Here is a 21,268-nt window from a genome sequence, read left to right on the forward strand (position 1 = left end):
ATAAAAATATATTGAACTGATTTTTTAAAACTCCTATCAGCCAAGAAAAGAGAAATTGGACTGATCACCACCGTGGTGAGGGAGTGACGGAAGGGCGAAGGAAAGGCTGCAGGTGGCGTGGCCAGATGCAAACGGAAACGTCTCCCGACCAAGGTAAGATGGATTGAAGGCAGGTTGGCGGTGGCCCTGCCATCAGAAGCTGGGCTCGGCCAGAGGAGGCTGCAATGGCGGGAACTGCCCCTGCTCCCCCGTCCACACTTGCGGTCAGGGGGTGCTACCTGATGGGGCGTGTGCACACGCTGCGCCTTGTGGATTTCTCCTTTCGGGCAGCGCATCGGATGCAGCCGGATCCCTGACAACCGTCCGGGTCTCCAGGCTTAGCTTTCCTCCTCCCCGCTTCCAGGGCCTGCAGCAAGGCTGCGTTTCTAGGGCATGTGCAGCCCACGATGGCAGCGGCGGGCCGCCCTGCCTGTAGGCGACCAGGACGGGGAAACTCCCTCGTCCGCCTGGCTCTCGGCGACGCGGGCTCAGGGCGCAAGCTAGAAATCCAATCACAGGCCCTTTTGCAAAGGCCAGAGCCACGAGCTCCTGGCGTGTGTCAAAAGCCATGGGACTTTTCTGGAGTTGGCCTCTCCTGGGTTTGGAGTCAGCGTGCCGACACTGGCACTCAGCCTGGCGTTGCTGCTATGCCAACTCGGTGCTATTAGCCTCACACAATCCCGAAGCCATATAGGGATTTCGTGTGCGTGCGTGCGTGTGTGTGTGTGTAGGGGCGGGGCTTCATCTGCCGGAGGCTCTGCACTGCACTTTGCCTGGCACAGCTGGCTCCGAGCACGCGTCTGTAAATCAAGATGGCACACCCGTCTGCGAGGCGGCTGCACCGAGCCTGGGCAGCAGCTGCCGCTGCCTGGGTACTTGTTGACTGTGGCCCAGGGTTGGCTGTTTATCTTTTCAAGGAAGGCTTCAGGAAAAGGTCAAGGCAGTGCCACTGTGCACAAGGCTGTCCCCCCGCCCGCAGGTGAAATCAATGTGAGGGCCTAGGACACCATCAGTTATGCGCCCGGCTGCTGGGGCCCGAATCCCATCGGAGACCTATCAACATGAACTAGCACTGTAGGGAAATCTCGGCCGCTGCCCGTGCTAATCAATACCTCTGTTCATTATGCGTCTCTGATGAATCCGGGTAATGATTGGGTGCCTGAGAGTCAGGTGACTTAAAAATAACTGCGATCGATGGCTGTTCCCCCTAGTATGACTTCGGGCAATTCAATATTCTCCGACGCCCCTCCTCAGGCCCCCACCCAGACGACCCACTCCTGGCTTCACGGACCGGGCAGCTTGGTCCTCAGAGCGGCGTTATTAAATTAGTAGCTCTTAATCGACTGTCATACTGTCAATGACGTCCGGCGAGCCAGCAGCACCGGCTCTGAGGAGCTCAGAGCCCGGAGCTGAATTCCTGGGTGCCTCTTGGCTAAACAGGAGGGTTCGCCGCTATTTACTAACACGTAAAACAGTAAAAGCAGGTTTGTTGTTTTATGTGAGGGGGCATTTCTGCCAGTTACAGGCACCGTTGTGACAGATGAAAAGATCCTAATTAGGTCTGGGGTTCCTGCAGGAATACATTCACATGTCAACCACGTTCATAGCCAAACCCCTCCTCTGAGGTCTTTTTATTTCTTCCCTTCTGGTGTCCTTGGTGGGGGCGGGGGCATGGACCCAGGGAGCTGGGCCTTCCACCTCCATCTCTGCCACCCCGTGGTGTCCGGAGCTGGTCAGCTCCTTGCTGTGGCCAGGGGCAGGGGAGTGGTGGTGCCAACTAGCTGGCAGGTTCCTTGTGGCCCAAGACCTGGGCGCTGCTGTGGCATCTGGGTAACCCACACCCAGCCCTGGTGATATGCAATCATTTAAAAGGTTCACTGCTTCGAGGGAGAGACTAGACTTTCTATTCTCACTGTCCTACGGGGTTGCTGTGAGCAGGAGCAGAGAGAGAATGCACAGGCGAGCAGAAGCCTCTCTATGTAACCACCTGTACGCATCATGTACCTGCTGGCTCATGGGGAAATTGGCATGGGAGGCGGGGAGGGGAGGGCAGGAAGTGCACTTGCAGGAAGCAGAGGGGGGAAGACAACAGAAGAGCCAGAAGGCAGCCCCCCCCTTGCCCCTGGCACCCAAAAGGTATTCCCATTGCCTGCTGCTAAAGGACTGGGGTGGGAGCTTCCTGGACTCCGCTGGGACTGACTTGGATCCTAGCAGCTCCAATCTGGCTTTCCCACCTGGATTTCAGAGATGAGTTTGACCTTAGCCTGGAGTCTACTAAATACCAGCAGATTGTTGCCGTGCCACCCAATCGGAAGCGTAAACTGGGCAAGTGGCATTGTGGGCTGATGGCTCCTCAGGGTGTTCGGTAAAGGTCTACCTTCTGCAAATCATCAAGGTCAGACACGACCAGAGACCGATAAATCTTTAATATAAAAATTGTACAAGAATTTTGATACAAATTACAAGAGGTATTTGGACAAAATATGAATAAAATTCCATTTACACCCCCAAACCCTTATGCATTTTATGCAAAAGACATACCGTAGACAGTTATAGTACAGAAAATACAACAGAGGAGAGAGCAAATCCAGACTTTTAATTCCCTCAGACTACTAAAAAACAAAAAAAGAGCAAAACGAAACAGAACACAAAACCCTTGGTTCAGGTACAGTCTTGGTGAAGCTACTTACAGCAGAACCTGATCCGAGCGGTGCACTCTGTCCCCGTGTTGAGCAGCTGCCTCTGGGTGCCGACTGTGGTTCTGCCACGGCCTCATCGGACCCATGAGAGCAACTGAGGCAAAGGGAAACCCAATGCCCTCACTCTGGGGGAGGGAGAGGGCGTATCTCGAGAACATTGCTCTTCCTCGCTATTCCCGTGCCCTGGGGGGGGGGGCACTTGCATGCAGGTAGAGCCCAGGGGTTTTGTCTCTGAGACCCAGCTCAGAGGGGTCTTGGGGGGCAGGTCTCGCTCATTCGAAAGGGCAATGCCCCAGTTAGCAGTGGAGAGGTTTTCTTCCCCCCACCTGCACCCAGAGCGAGAATGCTGACCACACGCACACCCTGGGCAGCCCCCAACCTTGCACTTGATCAGCCTGCAGGTCCCTTCCACATAGGCGCTGGCAGCAAACGCTCTCTCCAGGGCAGAGGACCAATGTCTGTGCACAGACACATGCACCAGCTCACATGGGAGTCCTCTCCGGTTGATTGAGAATCCGGGGCACCTCAGTCACTTAGGTTCTACACACCCTGGGGAGCGCAGACCGCGATGAGTTTCCAAAGCTATCCAAATCAGGGGGAAGGAGGGCGGGCTTGCCCTTCTTGCTTCAGAAAAGATTGGGGGCAGTGGCGACGGAAGATCAGAAGCGCCAAGAGAAGTGAGGTGCACTCCGCCCGGGCCAGGGAGGTTCGGGCAATGAGAGGAACGGCTTACTCTGTACGCAGGCATGCATGCATGCAAAAAAAAAATTCCAAATTGAGTACTAGGTGAGACGCCAGTGGCCGGCCTTAGTTTAGACATCTCAGGTGCACCTATTAATTCAGCACACCATCTGGGAGTTGAAGAATCAGCGCTGCAAGCGCTCTGGCCCATCCGCACAGGCCCTCGTGCTGGGTCTCCCAGCTCAAAGCAAGCAGCTGGGCGCTCAGCTGCTCCTGAAGGGGGACTACCCAGTGGGCTGGGGCCTTCTCCCCATCTTAGAAAACACTTCGAGGAGCACTCCCCCACCCTGGGCTCCCCAGAGCATCGTCTCAAGCCTTGCAATCTGTAACCGAGTGGGCAGAGCCACTTAATAATTGATGGTTTGCCATCTTAGCTGTGCATTATCTCAGCAGCACATTTGGCAACCGGAAGCCGTGTCAAATCTTGGTATAGCACTTAGATACACTCTCTTCAAGAAATATATATATATATACTTCTCTGATTTTGAGAAAATACCTTTCTGCTCTTCCACCCCTTCAGAGATTTTCTAAAGGAGAGAGGAAACCAACAAAAGCATTACCCTCAGAGAACTGGAAATGTCTCTCAACATTCCTCTTGCTTAGCGTGAAGGAGAGGCAGCAAATTATCAGCCAACAGGACCTGTGCAATTTTGGCAACTGAGTTTTCAGGGAAGCGGTGATGCCACCAAGGTGAAGTGACTGTAACATCCACACTGGGGACTTGCAAACACTTCCCAAATGGCCTATTCTCGAACACTCCCCCCGCCCAGTCCTGTCTCAAAGTGCTTTCCTTCGGAGCCCTGACTGGGGCAGCGCCTCGACCTAGCACAGGTTTGTCAACACACCTGTCTTCCCAAAGTGCGCCCGGTTTGGTTGACTACTCTTACTTGAAGCTTGACTGCTCACAGCAAGGTCGGTAGTGTGGTCAGACCTGCTGAGGGAGGATGGGATCACCTACTCGCTGAAGGATGACAGACCCGTGGTTCCCGAGTGTCAAGGAAGTCACCAAAGAGCCAGGGTTTCGGCTGTCACCTAAGCAGTTTGCTACACGGCAACCTAGTGTCACTGAACCCTGCGTGCGGTGTCGGTGGCCTATTTGGAAACGCCTTTGCGTGTTCTTCCTTTGTCCTGTCAGTACCTGAGTTTGAAAAGCTTGCCGTGTTTGTATGCAGCAACCTTCTCCAAATTGTGCAAGGATGATTTCCCCTTAAGGATCAGAAGATGTCTGCTACAGCTGAAAGCCTGGCCCTTTCCTCTCTACAGGGTGTCCAGACGAACAAAGCCTGACACAATGGGTTTGGGGACTGCCACCAGAAGGGAATGCACATGTTAAGGGTTTGCTGCCCTTGTCCACTATGGGCTCACAGCGAAGCGGTTTACAACTCATCCCCTTACAAAAAAGGGTGTGTGTGTGGATATTGTCATCCTCTCAATACCAAGCGACCCGATCCTACGTTCATATGCTGCCAACAGGCAGGAGACCCGGCTGCTATTGTAGGGCCGGCCTCAGGGCTTGGAGTGGATGGGCATGAAGTGGGCATTCCACAGCAGCAGGCAAAGCATGTGGTCACAGGCCGCCTCTCCCCACTGGCCTGCAGTTGAAGGAGCCATCTCCTTACTGTCTGCTTCATGCTGGAGGGCACGCTGAGTGCTTAGACAGAGACAGGCTCGGGTGTGCGCGTGCGGGGTGGGGGATGTGAGGAGTGTGAGAGAGGGAGCGTCAGGGCCCGTAGGGGGGGGGAAGCCTAGCCCTTGTACTCAATTTCCCCTTCACAAGGGATAAGCAGGCAATCACACATCCTTTTATAGTTGATGGCGAGCGCTAAACTGGAAAGCCCACTATTAGTTTGTGTCCCTTCAGGGCCAGGGCAATAAGTAGCCAGCAGAGCTTGGGCTGAAGCCGAGAGGGTGTTGTCTGCTGTTAGTGTGACAGTCTTGTCAGCAGCGTTCACATTACTGGAAGGTAATAAAGTGACAAGTCAGTTATTAGAAAGATATGAGGTGAAATTGAACTGCAACTCCTGGCCTGCCTGCTTCCTTTCCCCTCCTTTGTCATGGTCCGATGTGTGTTACACACTGAGCCTTGTCTCCAGGCCCTGGGTAAAGGAAGATTTTCTTTCCCTTTCAAGGTAAAGGTCAAAGGAATTCACAGCAGGCCTTCGAGAAGAATATGGTTTTATGACAACTATAGAGAGCGAGGTCCTTTAAATATAGAGCGTTATAATGAACACGAATGTCAGTCCAACTCCAGGTACTTGTGAAAAGGCTTCAAACTTCAACACACCCCCCCAACCCCCGTTAAGGCATCTGCCCAACGGATAGTGACTGTCGCCCAGTTATTGTCCAGTGGCTGTCAAGTCACTCTGTGCAAGATCGAGAGAACAAGGAGGGCAACTCGGGAGACAGAGACGGGTGTTTGGGCCAGTGTGTTGCTAATAGCCAGATCCATTGGCAGCTACATTTCCATCAGTCACTGAGACTCCCCCTTCATGGTAAGCCACGCTTCAAGTGCAGAAAATATGGGGTCAAGGTTTCTGAGAGCAATCTGAAGCAGCATGAACAAGCCCGTGACTCTGAAATGGTGCACACCTAAGCCCCTTTGCTGTCTCTTGGAAGTGGAATGAGGACATGCCATTTGGAGCTGATCTTTGGCCAAGCAGCCGTACCACTGGGGGCTTCGTAGCACTGGCAGTGATGTGGCCGTGCATGACAGGTACACGCTGGCACCTCCTCGCCATCAGAGTTGCCCGCTCCTTGCCCTTTCTGCACCCTGCAGGGATCTGTGCCTGGTTCTGAGCACCAAGGGACTGTGAGCTCTTTCCCCAGTCAAAAGCAAAAGTACTAACCAGAGAACCCGGTCTTGTGGCACTCGCGACTCCTGAGGAACAACTGGAGCTGTTCCACGCTGCTGTCCTTCCCGACTGGTGCTCAGGGGCGCACCTGGTCCCAGAGATCTCTGCAGGCCACCTGGGCGATACCTTGTCACCCCCATCCCCTGGCTGCTGGGTAGCATTCGCTCTTGCGAAAATGTCTCGGTTGTGTAGGTCACATGCAGACTCCGGGTAACAATGCGTTGCTTTGGTGTCAGATTCTGTTAGGTTAGCCGATCAGGTGCACAGGCTGCATTGCGCGCGGCATTAGTGCAAGATAATGCTTACTCTTTGCAAGGAATGAAGAGCTGCCTTTGACTAGGATGGATCTGCTGTGAGGGCCGGTTCAGCTCGCTCAAAGCGAGGCCACATGTATAAACTCTTAAGGGGAAGTCGGGGTGTTGATAAGTCAGGCATTCCTAGCCAGGGGCTGCCTGTATCTGTTTTTCAAGCAGCTTCCAAGTTTCTGCTCAGTTTCCTATCTTCTCTTGATTGACAAACTGGGGTCCATTCACCATTGATCGTCCTCTTAAGTCCTTTAGAGCCCTTAAAAAAACTGTATGTATTTTTGCCCCTGGGGGAAAACTTTTAAAAACAAACAAAAATTCCTTAACTTTAGTACTCTCAGGATTGGGGAAAAATACAATTCCTTATTTTAAGATCTAACTTGTCAGAATTGTCCAAAGCAGCACTTAGGTGTGTGCGTGGGAGGAAAGGAGGTTTGTTTGGGAAGGTAGTTGGCGTTTGCAGCGCAACGGTGTTATTTACTGGCCCACGGCCTCCTCAAGTGCACAGAGCCCCAGTGGAAGTCGGCACTGCTTCGATGAAGCAGTTTGCAGCCGGCAGCATGTCCGCTCCCAATGGCTACTGGCTTCTTTGTGTTTTAATTGCCAAGCGTCCCTATTCTCATTTGCTTGGCACTGATACGGGGAAGAAGGTCATGTCTGATTTGATGGGACAGTTTCTCCTGAGTGGGGAAAGTGGCTTGGGAAGAGTGCCCAGGACGGAAGCCTGTGGATCTAAGCGCAGTTATCTGCATGCATGGGGCTGTTCCCCAAGTAGGGGCTGTTCTCTTACTGGAAGGACAGGAAAATCCTGACCATTGTGCTCCCGTGTTTAAAAAAAAAAGTCTTCTTGTTGCTGTTAATTTTGAAGGTAGCACATGACACCCCTCGGACTTCAGGAGACACCAGACGGGAAGTGGGTGCCTAGGCCAGGACCAGCAATGCCTTCCATTGTGTTTCCCCTTTTGAAAAGAGTTGATAGCAAATAACGCCCACATTTTTAGACCACCCTTAAAGCCAAATGACCTGGCCCTTCCACAGCATACCGACAATTCCTGGAAACGGGCTTAGTCTTTCTGAGGGTTACAAAAATTCAGTTATCAATGGGCAACAGTTTCACCACCAGCCAGGGGCCCTGCCCACAAAGAAACAGTGGGTTTTGTACTTGTGAGGAAACTGGCTACCATCGATGAAATAAGAAAATGCTGGAAATCCGCATTAGTAATTTTCAGCCCGCACAGGGTGAATGGAGCCAGAGAGCGACAGACGCCGAGTAGTGGGAGGAGACTCCTGGGGAGAAGAAAACACCTGGACAGAGGGAGGGGGGGGGGGCGGGAAGCTAGCCTTCAAATGCCCAGCCCTCCGTCCTTCCCATCAGCAAGGAGACTGGCAGGGCACCGCTTCCCAGGCTTACAGAGAAGTCAGAACACTGCTCTCCTGTCTGCTCCCACCAACAAGCTCGCCTTGGGGCGGGAGAGGTGCTCATTAAGGAGAAGTACACCTCCTGCCGTCCCTTCCCCTTTTAAGCAAATAGGCTGTGTTGGAAAATGTTCCCCTGCTACCAGGCTGACCTCACCAGTGGAGGTCAGAGGTGCCAAGTCAGTAGTCGTGGTGGGGGGTGATGCTGCCGTGCCAGTGGAGCAGGCCTGCGGGCCGTTTCCGACAAAGCACGGGTGAACCTTTGTACCATCGAGCAGGGAAACCCTGTCGCCGTCACGTTCCTACTTCGGGACCTTCTCTAGCGGCTGTACACAAGATTGGTGGAAAGTGCCCACTACGTTTGGTTTCCGTCTGGCTCATTTGCTGATGTGACCTGCTGAGAGCCCTGCAATTCACTCACGAGGGCCAGTTGACCTTTACTCCACATTATAGAGATCAAGCATTGATTTTTGCACAAGATGAGTTCTGATACCTCAACGAAGGGCCTAACTTCTAAGAACTGCCAACATAAAGGTGTGTTATTTTAATAAAACTAGGTGTAATTTTTTTCTGGGCTGTGTAAAGCCCCAAACCCAGTGTTTCTATCATCTATTTTTTTTTGGGGGGGGGCTGGAACGTGGAGAGATGCTAGAAGCATTTCCCACCTCTTTGAGTCTAAGCACTTAGCAGTGAGGCAACAGAGCGAGACAGAAGGCTAAGAGGACCAAGTGTTTGCAAACAAACTTTTCATTGTTCTAGTTTGGTCTTTCACAAACATACTATACAGAGTCGTATAAGGTAGAAAACAAATGAACACATCTCTGTCTACTCAATTTAACACAACACCAAAAATAAAGCAATTAAGACTTTGGGGGAATTAAAAAAAGTACAAGGAAACAAAACTGGTGATTACTAATTCCTCAGCTTTTTACCGTAAACATTTGTCATTGAGCGGACACAGTTTCTTTTGTACTGCAAATACTTTTGGCCTTTCCTTCCTGTAGCACAAATGAAGAATTGAGCCCCGTAGCATCCACAGAAGGCGACAGAAAAGGTGAAGCTTCTGCCTAGCTTCCCTTTGAAAACCTCTCCTTTCTGAAATGTTCACAAACAAAAATACTGACTCCCCCAAGTAGCGATGCTTCCCTCTCCTTTTGGAAATAATAAATACTGTGAGGTACAATAAATCCTACAGGAATAACGACAAGGACAGAAACGTCTTAACAGTTTCCTTTGGCAAATTTAACGGAAGTGAATGCTGATGTGAACATAGAAAAAAATGACAAAACAAAAAAAATGGAAATGTGAAAACAAAGGGGCTTGGGGGTCTTCCTAACCTTTAGGCGATGGGAGGAGAGAAATGTTTGAGGCCATTTGATGTGGAAAAGAAATACAATCCCTTTAAACGACTTGTGTGTGCACTGAAGAGATAGTCTTCTTTCACTTTTTCTCCCCCGACACTTAAAAAAAAAGGAAAGATGACAGGCCACCTGTCCCGACACCCCTGCTCCCTTCATGGCCTGGGCTGCAGACTGAACAGGAATAAATATCATCATTTGGTCAGTATGTTGTGGTCGCCGAGACCGCCGATGTGGTTGACCAGTTCAGGCAACATGTGTAAACATCAGAAAACAAAACAAAACAATGATCGGAGAAGCGCCTCCCCCGCTCCCCCCTCCTCACCCGCAATGGCTTCGTTTCAGGCTTGCTTTCCTTCCTCTCTGACGTCAAACACACAACCCAGAACACGGTTTGCAAGCGCCCCTTCTTCGGGCTTTCCGGAGAAGAGTGTTGCTCAATTCAAGTTCAGCACATGTTTGCAAAAGCTTCCCAGGGCTGCCGTGGCTACCGGCTTTGGATTTCGGCCGGCACACAGGCCTGACCCACAGCGCTACAGCAGAGCTTGCCACACCACACGACAGCCCTGCGAGGGGACCCCCCCCCCCACCTCAGCGTGGAGGGCGCTTTCCTTTCCTAGTCAAGGCAAAGGCCGGGTCCTTGGACATGAGCACTCAACTCAGTCTGCAGCTTTGCTCCAAGTGAGTCGGCTGGGCCGTGTGTGTCCTGAAATATTATCCTGCCGGCACAGAATAAATGCCTTGGCCCTCTCACGCCACACGACTGGGGCTGCCGTTTATGTACCTTAACATAGAAGCCAGAAGGGTGCTGTGTCTATTCTAATGACATTCGGCACTTGGAGCGTCTCCGAGGGTGCTTTTCTTTCTTTCTTTTTTGTAAAAAGCGGTTTTCTGGTGGCCGACAAATTGGCCTGTGGTTATGTTGAGTGACTAATTGTATTTTCTTTTCTGGAAACTTGTGCAAAGCTGGCAGTTCTGTGTTAACACTAATACTTTTGCTTGGCATCTGTGCCCTATACTGACCAGACCGTTTTTATACAAGTGGATTTTTTTAAAAGACACTTACTGAAGTATGGCAATAGTTTAAGGGTAAAAAAAAGAAGCATGGATATTACACATCCCCTTGTAGTGTATGAAAAAAAGTGCATGACTGGATTTATGTAATAGTTCAGGGCATTAAAAAAAATCAGGGTTGTGCTGTAACGCATGCCAGCACCTCTTTACCACTCTATCTAGCAGGTAGTAAAAACAAGACCATGTTTTCATAAAACAAAACAAACAAAAACCAACTGCATTAATGCTAACATAAATGAATAGAGCTAGCCAGCAAACTATTTTTGTTTGCCTGTGTATCTAACAGCTGGATGTAACTGTAAAAATGAAACGAGTTAAACAACCATCAATACACTTGTTTTACATCATTGGCCTCTCGAGGCGTAATATTTACAGGTGAATCTGCCATGCTTTAATTGAAGATTCTCTCAAAACCTTAAAGTTCACAAAAGACAACGCTAATTAGTTCCTTTGTCCAGCCCCCCCACCCCCTTATTACTGTCCTTTCGCAGGTAACCAGTCCTGGCTAACACTCTCTGGAGATGCCCACGGAGCGCCGTGCCAAACCGGGGCTGTGCCCGCGTGTGCGTGCATGCGTGCGTGCGTGCGTAAAAGGGTACTGGCTTCCACATCCCCCGATTAAAGACCCCCTTCCCCAAAACGGTAAAGAAAAAGGGGGTAAAAAAAGTAATCCAAAAGCACCTAGTGTATCTCTCCTTTTCGTTTTAGCTAGAGAAATGTTGTGCGCGTCCCCCGTGCCCACAGAGGCATCCAGGCGCCCGCGCGTGCGCGCGCGCGCACACACACACACACAGACACACACACACACTGACTGTGGCAGTTCGGGTTCGGAGGCCATCGGGTGAGAGCTGGCATTGGTCGTGTCCATCCGGGGACTATTCTACGGACGCGAAGGGGAGGTTCTTGTGGAGGTTGGGGTTCTGACTGTGCCGGTTCCGGCTGCGCACGGAGGAGAACATCATGTTGCACCCAGGGACCTTGCACTTGTGCATCTCCCGCAGATGCACGGTCTTATAGTGCACCCGCAGGGTCCCCTTGTTGCTGTACATTTTGTGGCAGATGTTGCACACGATCCCGCCGTGGCTCCCCGACAGGCTGTTGAACATGAGCGAGCCGGCCACGTCGGCCCCGAGGCTGCCAGGGAGCGCCAGGGCCTCGGCCTTGTGCGCCGACTCGCCACTGTCACTGGCGCCGTCCAGGTCGTCCAGCAGAATGCCCTCGTCGCTGCCCGCGTCGGACTCGCGCGAGGAGTGGATGCTGCCGCTGGACTGGAGGCTGGAGGTGGTGCTCAGGTCCAGGACCATGTAGTCGTCCGCCATGCCCCTCCCGTACCCGTTCAGGTGCGAGTCCTCCGTGCCCGCGGGCGAGGCGGCCTCCTCCCGGAGGTCGAGCCCCAGGGGGTGCTGGCCCCCATAGATCTTCACCAGAAACTCCTCCCGGAGGTCCTTGCTAAGGGAGGGCTGCGACGAGTCCAGGCCCATGTCATCGAGTTCTTTGGTCAACAGTTTACGGTGCAGATTTATGTTGGCACTGTGTCTGGGAAAAAGAAAGAGTTGGGGGGTGGGGGTGGGGGTATTGATGAAGAGAGGGTGGGGAGGGGCGAGAAAAAGGAGAGCATTTTAAAATGGGTTCAGCTTCCACCGGGCACCAAATAAGCACATTCACTGCTAAAGACCGCACTGGAACAACATTTTGCTACATGCTCAGGATCTGGGTGTGAGTGGCAGGGGCGGGGCCAGGGGCGTTCCAGTAGCATCATTTTGATAGGAGTGTGCAATTCTTCAATGGGAGGCTAGCTACCACGCCCCCCCACCCCCCATCCCCCAGCTCCTTTTCTCAATGGCGGTGGTTTCTTATGCACCACTCACAGCCACCCCCGCTGCTGTTGCAGTCTCCCTGGCAGCATGCTAAGTGGGAAAAGGGAGGGCAACTTTCTTTTGGTCAGAAAGTCGAGCTTCTTTTTAAGTAAATTTGCCTAGATTTCAAGTAAATAGGCCAGATTCACTGTAAATACAACAAAGCTCGCGACAACAGCACAAGCAAAGGGCTGTTTTCTACAGGTACACTTTAAAGGTAAAGGTCCCGATTTTTTCTTAAGCGGATGGTCTAGATCAGGGGTCGGCAAATTTTATTGCCTCTCACAATTTAACAACTACTCGAGAGCCATAAATATATTTTTACAAACAGATGAAATCCCTATTTCTGAATCACGAACATACCGAAAGAGCACACACATGGCTCTGCAGGCCCCATTTGCCAACCACTGCTCTAGAGAATGGAATCGGGGTTGAATTTCAAAGAACAGTGAAACCTTGCTTGTGCCCACCCCTCTCCCTCACCCCCTTAAGACTGGGTGAGCTGTACAGAGGAGGGACTGGAAATGGGGTTATAGATGGTCTCTAACCCCACAAGCCCCCCTTTTAAAGAAAGACGTGGTCTCTTGGTTAAATCTGGTCATAAAATGCATTTAATTTCAGAAGCTGCTGTATTTTATTGCAACAAAGTTTTTGCTAAGTATTTAGGCTCTTAAAATTCAAATCTGCAAATAAAAAGGAAGAAACTGAATTGTTTTTTTAAATAAGGCCTACCGCCCTAAAAAAAAAAAAAGTCACATTAAGATAACAGAAAGAGCTCAAAGGGACTACATTAAAACATAGTGAAGTACAAAAAAATCAAGCACAACAATAACGTATGGTTCCCTCCGTCTCAACAATTGGGCCCTATATTTCTTAAGACAAGCAGAACTTTTACTCGACTTGCTGAGAGTTTTGCTTGTGTTTTTAAAAAAAACAAAAAGGATTTGCCCCAAGTCCCCCTAAGAACGTCATGATTTATAACGTCTGATACATGTTCCCATCAATCTGAAAACATTGCCTTTGTATTAATATCTCCCATGTATTTTTAAATGCCCTTGGGCATATACCTCTCTCCACTTTCAAAGGCATACATACATGTTTGACAAGTACCTAAATTGAAGTTCACCCTTCCAAAAATATAACCGGATCAATAAAAATAAACATAGATGAAAGCTCCTCAGTAATAATGGAAGCTGTGCGTTATGGAGAAGTTAATTGTGATGTTAGAAATAATCTAAGGGGCTGGTGAAAAGAGTTCAACAGATTAGAATTAAAAAATACGGGAGACCAAAGTAAGTCACTCCCCTTGATGAAAGGCCTGGCTCGTACTTCTTGGGGTGGTGGAGAGGTATGTGCCTCAGAGACAAGTAGGCAGGGACCGCCCGCCTCTTTTCCACAGCAGACAATACCCAGCAGCCCTTGGTCTCGGTCACAGGGGCAGGAGGCGCCACCCCAACACTGCACTTAGGAAGGCTGAGCTTACCTTGTGATAATAAGATCAGCTTTCTAATCTTTTGCTAAATCGATCACAAAAGAAAGCGAGAATGAGAGAGAGAGAGAGAGAGAGAGAGAGAAAGAGAGAGAGAGAGAGAGAAAACATATTCACATTCTAGACATCTGGTTTGTTTGTTTTTAACTTAAAACAATAAAATAGGGATTTAAAATGTTCTGATCACAAAATCATTTTTTTTCTGTCATAAGCCATCATCTTATAGGCTGTCTTGATGATTTTCAGATCAGCTGCATAATCCAAAAATCATAAATCAAATTAAGACAAACCAAATTCACATCATCATCATCATCATCCACAAATGAGTTCTGAACAGATGCATGCATTGTGCGGAAATGGGGATGATAAACAGAAGTTGTCCCCACGGTCCTGCCCTGACACAGCCGTTCCCCGTTTCCTTGGTGTCAGATGGCACATGATTCAAGTGCAGATTGCTAAGCAGAGTGCAGGAAGTGCCTACTGGGAAGTCTCTAGCTTGCCATGTGGGCACAACACCTCCAGAGGGAAGAGGCGGCAGAGAGCGAGTTGCTGTGTGCACTGACACTCTTCTAGGTAACATGGGCTAGAAGCAGCTCAGGTCCCCCCTCCTCTCTGCAAGCCCCCCACCCCAAGCGCCCCAGTTCATGATTTTCAACACCCTTCCCCTTTCTTCACGTCACAAGCGCACATTTGGTGATGACAGCAATCTAGAACTCTGTGTCGCTTCTCACAACATCTGCAGTTACCACTTCCTGGGTTCACGGCTGAGGCGGCAGCAGTCAGACACACAGCAGTCACATCAAGACTCAATGCAGAAGGGAGCATAAATTAACATTGACAAACGGACGCGCTGATCTCCCAGATGGACACGTCTTGCCCACGATGACTTGTGAAATTACACATCTCCACTGATAAGTTACCAGGAAGAGATCTTTCTCTTCAATTCTCACTTACAGTAGAAACCTGTAATCTAATTAGATGACGTCCCAGCCCTCAATATCTGTCAACCCAAACGATGTGCAGAAATGTACAGACCCGCTCTGGCACTCTGCTCAACAGTGTCCCTTTTCCGCTGTCAGCAGTCCTGTTGGCCTCTCCTAATTTAATTACATTGACTTTTATTCAATTAAGTGCCATCCCTTGCTTAAAAAAAAAGCTTTATCAATTGATTCAGGTGTAATGCAATAATAAAGATGAACTCATGGCAGTACATTAGCTCTGCTGGTCATAACTTTGGTACACGGCTTCATTCATGGTTGTCGATTCCCATTATGCAACCACAGTTCAAGAGAATTGACTCTTTTATGCTCCTTTCTTAATCTACTTCATTTCTGTTTAATAATCCTCCTAAATGCCACATGCAAAACACTTGAAGTGGGACTGAGAAGAATGTCTGATCCTTTCCCATGATTGTTGGCTTGGAGGTTGGGTGGCAAATGGTATTACTGGAACGGACAAGAGGGCAAGCAAGAGGCCTGTGGGGAAAAGGTAGGTTGTGATTCGGCTCCTGTCCTCGAGAGCTCAGGCTCCAGCCTCGATGGAACAGAGGCAGCCCTGGTATTTTACGCAGCCGTGTCAGGACGCTGAGTCCAGCAACCTAAATCACTAACATCTATTAACTACCGTCCCTCTGTAGGAGGTAGCAAAATTCAGGGTGCATGGAAACATGAAGGCTATTACCCATTTATTTGGAAGAGCATAAATGAAGAGGTGAAAGGAGGAGATGGAAGGGCCACAGAGAGCCCTGAGTATGAGGAGATAAAGGGACGTGAGCTCAGTGGCTTCGGGAAACTGGGTTGTGTGCAGTGAGCACAGCAGGGGCCTTGGGGGTCCAGCTACAGGCTGCTGATTTGGTTTCACCCAGAAGCTCAGGGCAAGGAAGGCCTCACCACGTGCTTCCAAAAAGGCCAGAGTCCAGAAAACCAAGTCTGAATCCAGACTCATGGCACCGAACCACCACAAGCCAAAGAATTTCACGAAGTGACCCATTCCTAATTCTCCAGGGAGCAGTTCCACTCTGTCCTCTAGGGTCACTGTGGGTGACTCCACTTGATGGGAGTGGAGCCATAAAAATAGGTTTGCCTCGGAGCAATGACACATACAAGTCTTGAAGAAGCTATTCCCAAAACCCACTGCAGGAGGGCAGGCAGACCCCCAGGCCCAAAGCGGAAATGTCTGCAGAGGACAACACTGACTCTGTCCATAGTTCAGGGAGCCAGAGTGGAAGGCCACCTAGCCAGGACATGGCAAACTGCTGTGACTTGGACTACTCTTGCAATAATGAACATTTCCCGCAGTCCATGTACTCTTTTTATACTGTATTTTCCAAAAGCTTCCTCCTGAAGGCTGAAATCACCGTTAAAAGCAAGGAAGGGAATCAAGTTCGGAAGTAAGACCACCATTTTCCCCTGAACTTTGAAAGACTGCGCGGAAGTGCTCTGGCTAGACTGGACACTACGGTCTGGTTTCTTCCATTTCTTCATGGAAGGTGCACTTTACAACCACAGAACGCACCAAAGTTACCAAGCACGCCTGTAGAGGACCTGGAGGGAAAGAGCCAAAGTCAGCCTCCCTCGGCATTTGCTCCCCGCTTCCTCACCTTTCCTTCTGCCCCTCGTCCAGATGCCCAGGTTAACGCCGCACTTTTACCTACGGCCTTTACGCTTCAGAACGAAACAATTTATTTCGAAGGAGTCGATCGAGCCTTGGAAGACTGAACGAGCTTTTGAGAAAAGATTCTGAAGTCTGAATCTGGTTGGGGCAATTCAGAGCTAGTGAATCAAAAGTACGTACTTATATAATTAATATTTAAATGCCTTTGGAAAATAGAATTGAGGTCCAGTTTTTATCTGGATTTTGCCTTATCTTTGTATCTTTGCCACCACACACACACACACACACACACACACACACATCCTTTTTAAATTACATCTCTGCCCAGTGTGAGTGAGTGAGTGTGTGTGTTGAGTGTGAGTGTGATGAATCTACAATTTACATCTAGGTTAATCCAGATGGCAGAGTAGAGTGTGCTGTGATTTACAGATTCAACAATAATCCTGTATAAAAATACAAGCCTGCCATTCCAATCCTGAGACATGGAGAAATTAAAACCTCTGCCGCTCATCTGGTCTCTTCCTACCTGACTGATGTTAATATATTATCTGTGGCCCTTACCGTCTCAGAAAGCCTGCAGTACTGTGTGTTAATGGGTAGGGTGCCTCCAGGTCAGCACCGACAACAGCAATCATTTTGGATAACTTATTATATTTCATGATTCTTTCCAGAAGATTTGAAAAGCACCCTCTAGCTTGGGAAGACAATTTGACATAGAATTCTAGTCGATAAAGTGCAACCAACATGTTTGCAGCGTACAGAACACATTAGATGCAAGAAATAAAGCTGAGGAAATCCCTGCAAGTTGAAAGTATGAAACTCAGACACTTCCATTCGCTTTAATATAAGACACATCATTCACACTGGTCACGCAGACACTTCCTTTCTACATTCAAATTATTCACTTGAAGATAAGCCCCCACCAAACTCTGTAGGGGTTTGGCTAATTTACTGCACAGATACGTCTGTTGTAATAACAGGTAGGATGCATTGGGGTCGACCATTTATCAGAATTAGACTTCTTTTCTCAATTCACAGTGCATTATGCTGCCTGCAGGACTCCCCGCTCACAGCCCCTAATGTGGCAGGCAAACAAAACTGACAGTCTCATCTTGTCAACAAGGGGCGATTCTCCGGAGAAGGCATTTTACTTTGCCGAGGAAGCAATGTATTAATGTGCCTGTCCCAGGAATGTTAATCAGCTTCAAGCTTCCGCGCTAACTTTGACGTGAACGAAATCACCAAATTGGTTTACTAAATGAATCGTAATATGCTAATAAGAAAGCATGACATATATGGAAAAGCCAAACAGATGGTTTGTTTACTCCACTTTGCAACTTTATAAATGTTGTAACTCTGAAGATGTTAGTGAGAATTATTGGTCTGCTGGCAGAGGCAAACGTGTCTTCCGCATGCTAAATCTGGCACTGCAGTTAGGAAACAATTTGTCATTGCTGCGGAATGCATAAAAAATGTTAGTGCGGCCATGGCATTTGCAAAGGCAAGCTGGTAGGTGGGAAGCGGGTTTGCTGGATGCTCAGGCTAAGTGGAGAATTGCTACCCAGCATTCCAGTTCCCTCGCCGGCCTACTTTTGAGGGGTATCTGACAAAGCAGAGGCTTCTTGAGGGTGCCGATTATTCAGGGGAGACCTGTTGCTCTGTACTTGGCGATGAGTGTTAGCTGCGAACCGAACCGTGTTTTCACAGCAGCTGGCTAGTTCCTCATGCAAGCATCTCCTCCAGTGGTGCTCAGTTTGTTACCATGGTTGGGGCAGGCGGAGGGCAGGCATCACGGACCCAGGCATCTTGTAAGCATTTATCCCAGATGAACTTAAGGCAGAGTTTGAGTTTTGTATGTACTTTGGATAAGCTAACGAGTCTCCTTCGCTTCACTGTCTTAATAAAACATTTAAAAGACGTATTTCCAAAATCAGAGGGCATTTTTTCTTTCCTCGATAACCAAAAATTGCCTGCTCTTTTAAAATTAGTTTTTCCTTCCCAACACATACAGCCGTGGGGCGGCACTTGCTACCGGAGACCTTTTGCAAAGATGGTCTATCTTCCAAGAACGGCTTACCCACATCCCCAAACAGGCTAACCTGGCATCTTTTTAAAGGTTATTAGGGACAGGTGAGTTTTCCAGGGGGAAAGTGAGAGTGTTTTGTAGGAGAACCAATATATTTTTTAGCTACGGCCTTCCCTAGAAATCCTATTATGAGACGAAACTACCACAGCGACAGGAACAAAGGAGGATGCGCACGACCGAAACGATGTCTTTGAAGACGTAATGTCAACCCTACTGTGTAAAACATGAAACGTCAGGTCATCGACCAGCGCTGTATCCCAACAGAATTTCGAGAGCCAATCTGATGCTTTTTGGGCTGCTGTGACTTTTAGCCACACAGTCAGAGCTGGAGACACCGAACTGTGTATTAAAGAGGGGCTGATGTCTCCCACTTGGAATTACTGGCCGCTCTCCCGCAGGTCCTACTTCTCATCCACGGACTAAAAAGACCCCTCATCGTGTGGAGCGTCCCAGCACATCACCGCCAGGTGCTCAGAGCACTGAACATTTTACCATCCACAGGCAAGGGAGAGCGAGGGAGAAGTGGTCTCGAGAAACCGTGGAGTTCATCTTGCTGCCCAAGGATCATTTTGGGGCAAGAAACATTAGCGGCTGTCCCAGCCTGGCACTTAGATCTCGCTGGAAACATCTCCTCATTCCTGACCAACAAAGAAAATTTCAATAAAGTACTTTTACTGGTTTAGCAACAGTGAGCTCCTGGGAGTGTCAAAGTGCTGTCTTTCCCAAGGAGAGAAGAAATCAGCAGCTCAAATATAATTAACCTTCCGTTCGCAATGCAAACTGCCAGGCTCAGGCGCTCTGCAGTCTATTAGGGAAGTTATAATGGCCAACAGGCAGAAGCAAAATTGGTCAAAAAGTTGGCTGCTGCTGTCATATTTTTGGAATTATGATTAATGGCACTAATAATGTGGATGATTATTGATATGTGTACCTCCAGCAGTCTATCATATTGCTCCGGCTGCCTACGTCCACAATAAACAGGATGCAATCATTTACCTCTTTATTGAAGGCAATCCTTCTCTTGAAGGAGCATATTCTAATTACTCCGTAATGTTTTATGTCTTAAACACTCTGCAGCTTTGGACCTTGCCAACTGCTTCATGTCTACCATTGATTAATTACCGAATGTTTAATCAAAATTTAGAACCTAATGCAGTCATTTAGACGCACGCTGCCGTGCCAAAGTAGTTAGGCTCTGCTCCCAAGTTTGGAGAGTACTGGGTTCAAACTCAAATCCCAGCCCGGCGCGAGGATCCAAGAATTTCACCTTGGGTGCTCTGAGGTTGCCAATTCTACCTCTGCTGATAAATGGGAGGCAATCTAGCCGCAGGGTGGGCAGCATCTTTCCCGCCCCTCTCCCTGCTGGGCTTCCGTCTCCTCGCCCCTACTACCCTCTTCAGCAGCACATCGCCGCTGCCATTTTCTGAGAACAAGAAGGTCCCCACGAAGAGCCGACACACAGGACCATAGTTTTGAAGTGGTTAAACAAGTGAAAAATAATTTGCTAGGACAAATACATAAGTTTTTTTTAATGTGGATTTTTTATGGTACTGTCATACAACCATTCACCGTTGAAGTTAAGTGTTTTTTTAATACCATTACTGAACTGCTGAAATGGATGCTAATATAGCTTGGAGTGCTAATGTCAAGTCCTGGTAATAAAAAAGACAGACTGCTGAATGAAATAATTTCAAGTAAAAAATAGAACAAAAGTGCTCTCTCTCTTGCTCTCCACTTTTATTGAATTGGGACTGACTGAGCCAATTGCTTTAGAAGTCTGTAAAACACAATTACTAGTGAGCGGGCTGACCCACCAGTGCCCCTCGGTGACAGAGCAGACTAAACGGGCAGGGAGTCAGAGCGGCTGCCTCACTTTCCCACTGGCGCTGCGCTGGACCCGGGCGACCCAAATCAGGCTCTCTTCACAGGCAAACTCTTGTTATTGCCCATCGGGGCCAGAAAGCAGCTTCCTGCATCCTCCTCCCAAAAGAAGATGTCCGCTTTGGTGGTCAAAGATGCCCTCTGTCTTTCGATTTCATTACGTGTGTGGGTGTGAGTGTATAGCCCACGCAGGTACACTATGTGGGTGTGCTGAACTCAGAATGCCGGGCTGCTCTTGGAACGGCTGGCAGGCACGCACACAGACATATACAACAGCAAAATGGAGGTAGCGGGTTCAGTTAAAAACAACGGCCTCTTTTTTTTTTTTTTGGTTTCCCCTCAAGGTGAAGTTGAAATTAGAGCAAACAAGAAAAAGAATTAAACTCAAAGTGGGTAACATTTTCCCCCAGTTAATAAAAGAAGTAATAAAGTCCACAAAGTACTGGAGTTAAGATCACTAAGACTCCAGGCAGCGCAGCTTTTTACTAGGAATTTACAGCTCCTGTTTTAATTCAGGCAGCTTACATTAGGACATAAAATCTAGGTATTTTTTAAAAGCGTAGTTCTAAATGTTAAGTAACAAAAGAAAAATTATCCTTTCCTTAAAAAGTATCCTTTCTTTCTTTTTCCCTCTCAGCCTGTTTTACACACACACACACACACACACACACACACACACCTTGGCACTCACGAGTCCAAGTTCCTGAATCTCTTCTTTATGACACTGCACTTGGTTGGCACACACACACACACACCTTGGCACTCACGAGTCCAAGTTCCTGAATCTCTTCTTTATGACACTGCACTTGGTTGGCACACACACACACACACACACCTTGGCACTCACGAGTCCAAGTTC

At 48.9% G+C, this 21,268-nt stretch overlaps 1 protein-coding gene across 15 annotated transcripts in view; it reads right to left on the bottom strand.

Moving 5' to 3' along the window:
• Window positions 1-2,449: 2,449 nt before the first annotated feature.
• The window catches only part of BNC2 (basonuclin zinc finger protein 2), a 460,115-nt gene continuing 441,296 nt past the window's right edge, over window positions 2,450-21,268 (bottom strand). For 11 of the 15 annotated variants that reach the window (XM_075559954.1, XM_075559949.1, XM_075559947.1 and 8 more), the window contains one exon: window positions 2,450-12,020. In XM_075559954.1, the coding sequence (XP_075416069.1) occupies window positions 11,360-12,020 (661 nt within the window). In that variant the 3' untranslated portion in view covers window positions 2,450-11,359. Of the gene's footprint in view, window positions 12,021-13,823; window positions 13,858-21,268 lie in introns of all 15 variants that reach the window. The other 4 variants (XM_075559960.1, XM_075559959.1, XM_075559946.1 and 1 more) reach the window with 4 other exon arrangements.

This window comes from Tenrec ecaudatus, chromosome 10, assembly GCF_050624435.1.
Source record: "Tenrec ecaudatus isolate mTenEca1 chromosome 10, mTenEca1.hap1, whole genome shotgun sequence".
Taxonomy (NCBI): Eukaryota; Metazoa; Chordata; class Mammalia; order Afrosoricida; family Tenrecidae; genus Tenrec; species Tenrec ecaudatus.